Below are 6,113 nucleotides of genomic sequence, written 5' to 3' on the forward strand. Positions count from 1 at the left end.
GTCCCAGGGCTCTGTCCCCGGGGCTCTGTCTGAGGGCTGTGTCCCAGGGCTCTGTCCCGGGGCTCTGTCCCGGGGCTCTGTCCCGGGGCTCTGTCTCAGGGCTGTGTCCCCGGGCTCTGTCCCGGGGCTCTGTCCCCGGGGCTGTGTCCCCGGGGCTCTGTCCCGGGGCTCTGTCCCCAGGGCTGTGTCCCCAAGGCTGTGTCCCCAGGGCTCTGTCCCCAGGGCTGTGTCCCCGGGGCTCTGTCTCAGGGCTCTGTCCCCGGGGCTCTGTCCCCGGGGCTCTGTCTCAGGGCTCTGTCCCCGGGCTCTGTCCCGGGGCTGTGTCCCGGGGCTCTGTCCCCGGGGCTCTGTCTCAGGGCTGTGTCCCCAGGGCTCTGTCCCCGGGGCTCTGTCCCCGGGGCTCTGTCCCGGGGCTCTGTCCCCGGGGCTCTGTCCCGGGGCTCTGTCCCGGGGCTCTGTCCCCGGGCTCTGTCCCGGGGCTGTGTCCCAGGGCTCTGTCCCGGGGCTCTGTCCCCGGGGCTCTGTCCCCGGGGCTCTGTCTCAGGGCTGTGTCTCAGGGCTGTGTCCCCGGGGCTCTGTCTCAGGGCTCTGTCCCGGGGCTCTGTCCCCGGGCTCTGTCCCGGGGCTCTGTCCCGGGGCTCTGTCCCCAGGGCTCTGTCCCCGGGGCTCTGTCTCAGGGCTGTGTCTCAGGGCTCTGTCCCCGGGCTCTGTCCCGGGGCTCTGTCCCGGGGGTCCCCGCGGGTCCCCGGGTGCCCCGGCCGCCTCGCCCGCCGCCCGTGACGTCACGCGGCCACGTGCCGTCCCCCGCCCCGGCGCCCCGGGCCCGGCCCGCGCCCCCCGCGCCCCCGCCCGGCCCCGCAGCCCCCTTTACCTTCTCGTGCTCCCGGCGGAGCCGCCCCACCAGCGCGGGGCTCAGCGGCGAGGCGCCGCCGCCGCCGCCGGGGGCCTCCATGCGGGCCGGGCCGCGCCGCGCCGGCGGTCTCCGGGGGAGCGGGGAAAGGGAGGGGAGGGAAAGCGGCCGGTCTGGGCCGATCTCCTCAGCAGGGCGAATGAGTCCTATAGAAATGTTTGTGCAGGGCGAAGCGCCGGCTCCAGAGCCTCATCCACGCGGGGGCCGCCGCCGCCTGGGCCCGGGGCGCCGCCGCTGCCGGGGGAAGGAGCATCTCAGTGCCGCATTCTGGGCCGCACCGCCGCCGCCGCCGGGGCCCGGCTCCCGCTGCGCCGGGCAGAGCCGGCCCGGGCTGCCCGGGGTGCTGGGTCCGCCCGCCCGGCCGCCTGCTGCACTCTGGGTACGCGGCCCGGCCCGCGGGAGGCTCCGGCTGCGAGCCGCGAGAGGCGGGCGCTCCACACCCCCTGCCCGGCCCGGCCCGGCCCGGCCCCCGCGCCGGGCTCCGGCACCCCCGGGCAGCCCGGGCCGGCCCGGGGCTCCGCCGCACGCTGCTGGGGAGCGCGGGCCCGGGCGCCGAGGCCGCGGCTGCGGGGCGCTCGGATGGGCCTGCAGTACTGCCGGAGCCACGCAGAGACACGGCGGTGTCCTGTGTAACTGCGAGGGGCTGTCACGGCTGCTGCCCTCGGGGGTGTGTGCTGGCAGGGCGGCTGGCGGTGAACAGTTACAGAATCACAGAAAGGACCTTAAAGAGAGAATAAAATCATCACGATTAGAAGGGACCTTCAAGATCATCCAGTCCAACCATCTGCTCAGCAGTAGCCCTGTAACTCCCACATTGCCTAGCACTTGTGCCAGACACCTCTTAAACACCTCCAGGGATGGTGACTCCATCACATCCCTGGGCAGCCCATTCCAATGTCTGACACCAAAACAGTGAAAAAACTTCTTCACACCTCTAATCCAAATCCCCACATCACCCCTGCCATGAGCAAGGACACCTGCTAGAGCAGGCTGCTCCAAGCCCCATCCAACCTGGCCTTGAACACTTAAGGGACATTCACAACCTCCTTGGGCAGTCTGTGCCAGGGCCTCACCACCCTCACATGAAATAATTTCTTCCCAATATCTAACTTAAATTTCCCCTCTTTCAATTCTTACTCATTACACATTGTTCTTTTTCTACAGTGGGATGCCATGACTTGGCAGACTGCAAAATATTCATTAAAATCACTTAGAGCAGCACTCAGACTTGCCTATGTGAAAAACTCGCTGTATGGGAAGCAAGTGGTGTACAGCCACCCTTGGAATACCAGAGGTAATTTATGTGAACTCACTAGCCAGCTCTGTGAATACCATTAGACACCTCTGGCATAACAGTGCTGGATGAGAGCCATGCTTTAACAGCGTGCTGGACCACAGCACTGCACAAGGCCTGAGCAGCTTCTCGTGGTGCTTGATGCCACCTCGCAGGTGTATTTGTGCTTGTACACTCCAAACACCACAGAGGCAGGTTCAGTTATAGACCTTGCATTTAGTGCTGAACCTTTCCCTTAAGTGAATGAGATTTTGTGTTGTTTTATATTTGCTGGTAGAGTTGAGGGGCTCATATTATCTCCCCAACAGGGGTAGGTCTGTCATAAGATGAAGGTAAAAAGGGGCATCATGCCTACATTTAGATCAAGGGGTTCCTTCTGCCAAAGAATCAGCACTTCCTTTCCATGAGCAGAACTAACCCTGTACACACCACAAAAAAACTGTTTGTGTTATACCCATGACACAGTATTTGCTGTGCACTTTTGTAAATTCATGTTCCCTTCCCCCTTGAAGAGCTTGTTAAAGCTCTACATATGAGAAATTTAGAAACAATTTTCAAAGCATGGTTACTCAAGCTGGAAGTTAGCTTTTAGCCAGAGTTTAATACAGTTTCCAATATTGCAAATAAAAATTTGCAACTGCAGCTGGGTAGTTGGGTTTTTGAAATAATTGCATCCATAATCTTCAAGAATAATTGAAAGTTAGCTAAAATCTCTGGCACATATTTGTCACTGAGGGAAGGATTCTGGATCCTTTAAACGGACAAGAGACATCTATATATTGTCGTGAGAAAATGGCTCACCAGCAAAAGGAAATGATATCTCAAGTTTAAATAGGTTATAAGAATCTTGCAGTCCTTCTAAATGCCCATTGTAGGTAATTCCCTTTAAGCCTGCTCAGAACCTCTTCGGAACTTCACTTTAGGGCTTGCAGAAAAGATACTACAAATACAGGTCATTTTTAAATGTTCTGGTTGATTTCCTTTCCTCTCAACTAGATCAGAAGATAAAACAGATGTACAACATAAAGATACAGTATCTTATCTGAGATTTTAATTTTTTGCCTGACATAAAAAACCCTTAAGTAACAAGAGGAGCCACAAAGTAGGAATTCTGACACAGAATTCCTGTGTCAAAAGACACTATTTTCTAAATAGAATATAAATACATACAATAATTTCTCTTGCTTCCTCTTCCAAAGACTTCACCATTTTCTGTGCTTTGAGTGCACCATTTAGTCACTGAATTTGTTGGGTTGAAGGCCTCTGACAGTTCCAAAGTGAGAGGCTACATCATTATCAGAGTAATGACTGCTTGCATTTGGTTGTACTGATGATAGTATGGAATAGTTTATGGCATCCTTTTGTACATTTTGTTTTTCATCTGCCAATGAAGAAATGTTCTAATAGTGACAAACAGATGGGATACACCATTTGCCAAAGATGAACATGAAGCCTTTCTCACATTCTTTTGCACTTATAACCTGTACAAAACCACTGTCACCAGTGAAACTCTATAGATTATAAAATAAATAAATTTGAAACTTGGCCTTCTAAGCTGCAGATTTTTGTTTACTTGTTTACATCATTAAATATTTAGATGCCCTACCAGATGATTTTCATAAAACCTTGGAGAAAACTCTGGAGGACTCTGTAATTAAGTGAGGGAAAAAATAAGCAAATCTTACATGTTCTTTTCCAAGTGTCTGGCTTTGTGCTCATCAGACATGCCCATCCTGGAGCTGAAGACAGGGCTGCTGGCAGAGCTTCTTCCAAACCCCAAGCTGGTCAGATTGGATGAACTTTTAGAATGACAAATCAGTGTCATGTTTTCAGTTATGATGTGAACAGGTCATGTGTAGCTGTGAGAGCAGTGGAAGCAAACTCCTGGAGAGGTCAAGTAAAGTTTGCAGCAGAAAACCTCACACCAGGGCTCTGGCTTAAAGGTATTCTCCTTTGGCAAAGAAGTCTGTGCCTTCTGCCCTACTTATTCAAAGTCATTTGCCACCACTCTGCACAGACAGCAGTCACAAGGGAAGAGGAAACCAAGGGAAGGACAAAACGAAGGAGGCATGGGAGAAGATGCCCCAGCCAGTCTTTCTGCAGAGAGAAACAAAGCTGAATCCATGACCCCTCTGTTTTACAAAACCAGAGCCTTAGATCTAAAAACATGGATTACAGCAAAAAGTTGTGGATGAAGACAAGAGGGTTAAGAATCTTGGAGATCACACGTGTGCAAATACATGCTGAGCTATGCTGAGAACAACTGTTGTGTGGGGATTTGCTGGAAACTGGATACAGGGGAAAAGCAACAAGAATGAGCTCATCATTATCAAGTGAGAAAAAGTTATCCTGAGACAAAGCTCCCATGAGAGGAATGCATTTTTGGAAAACAAGATTTGACCCATGTGGTCAGAGATGTGACCACTTCTGTTGTTAGCACATGGGGACAGTGTGAGAACAGGAATAATGAATGAAGTCCCCAGGCCATGAGAGGCTCCCTGATCTGCTGAAGGGAAATTTCATACTCAGTCTTCTGTCATGAAAAGCACAAGCTAGAACTGTTGGGAAAAAAACCCAAATTAGTATCCTTTTGTTAAAGCTAACTCATAATCAAAATGCCACAAGACCAAGTCCATCTTAGGATTGTATATATAATTCTGGCTGCAACACCCACACTGCATGCTTATTATGAACTTTTAGTTATTTTTAAATTCCTGTGAAAGATTAAAAGCCTTTCCTTGTTGCTGTGATTTGCCAGGAGGATAAGTGCCCCAGCAAATATTTAAGAATAACTGTCTCCACTCTGCCAGCAATAATTGAATATTTTTTCTATCCAAGAGTTTTATTCTGAACAAAGCCACTATTAACTTTTCTAATGATTGTTCTTTATGTTGCAGATAAGTCTTCCTGTTGAAAAAAATGGCCATGAGTCCCCCTCCTTTGGTAAATCAGGAAGGCAACCCAGTTCCACTGGAGGTACTTAGAGGAGTGAAGCTCTGCAATGCTTGCAGAACCATGGTCAAAGCCTGCACCTCCCTCAGTTTAATCAGCCTGAAACAGCCAGTGGTTTTTGTTCAGATAATGACAATGGAGTCAAACTACTAGACACCTTTCATTGTCCAGACATAGAACAAGTAAGATTTTTCTATGGTTGTTGTTCTGAAACATCATGGTACTGACATTAGCATGTTCCTTTGTCCTGTCTTTTCTCATTAGAGAAAGGTGAGAGGCTTCAGGGATGACAACAACATGCTACTCTTTTTTTGGTTACATACTTAAATACCATAACTCTTGCTTGAAATGTAAGTTATGGGGCACTAGGTGACAGTTAAATATTTATGTGTTCTGTGTCACCAACTTAGCCTCACCCTTGCTATCCATCCACACAACTATCCCATGTTTAACATGGTATCTGAGAACCATCAAACTGATGTTCCCTTAGGTTCAGTTTTTGAACAGGCTTAAGTATTAAGTAAGTTGATGTTCATTTGTCTCTGCAGGGAGAACAAGGGGCATGATTTTCTGGTTAAAGCTACTGAATTTTAAAGTCCATCAATACAGTGTGTTTTGTTTCCACATTGGTAATGATGAAGGGGAGTCTGGATCTGTGTATTGGATTCAGTCAGAATAAAGAAAATTGTCAGAAATAGCCCATACCTATGCAGACACACACATTACCACACACATCTATGAACAGCTAGTTAAAAAAAAAAAAGCTGGAACAAACTGTAAGCTGTCTGGTGAGACCATCTGTAGAAATTTCATTTTTCCTGATAAAAAAGGCATCTTTGTAAAATATACATAAGGCAGGATAACCAACTATTAGTGTGCATTATGCTTTAACCTTATTATGTGTTTGCTAATAATAACAACATAGCTTGTTTTTGTGTTGCTGTCACACAGTAAAGT

At 50.0% G+C, this 6,113-nt stretch overlaps 1 protein-coding gene across 1 annotated transcript in view; it reads right to left on the minus strand.

Moving 5' to 3' along the window:
* The window catches only part of URI1 (URI1 prefoldin like chaperone), a 41,341-nt gene extending 40,128 nt beyond the window's left edge, over positions 1–1,213 (minus strand). The window contains exon 1 of the mRNA XM_021540579.3: positions 872–1,213. Coding sequence (XP_021396254.2) covers positions 872–952 — 81 coding nt within the window. The 5' untranslated portion in view covers positions 953–1,213. The remainder of the gene's footprint in view (positions 1–871) is intronic.
* Between the last annotated feature and the right edge of the window lie 4,900 nt (positions 1,214–6,113).

Source organism: Lonchura striata, chromosome 13 (assembly GCF_046129695.1).
Source record: "Lonchura striata isolate bLonStr1 chromosome 13, bLonStr1.mat, whole genome shotgun sequence".
In the NCBI taxonomy this organism is placed as follows: Eukaryota; Metazoa; Chordata; class Aves; order Passeriformes; family Estrildidae; genus Lonchura; species Lonchura striata.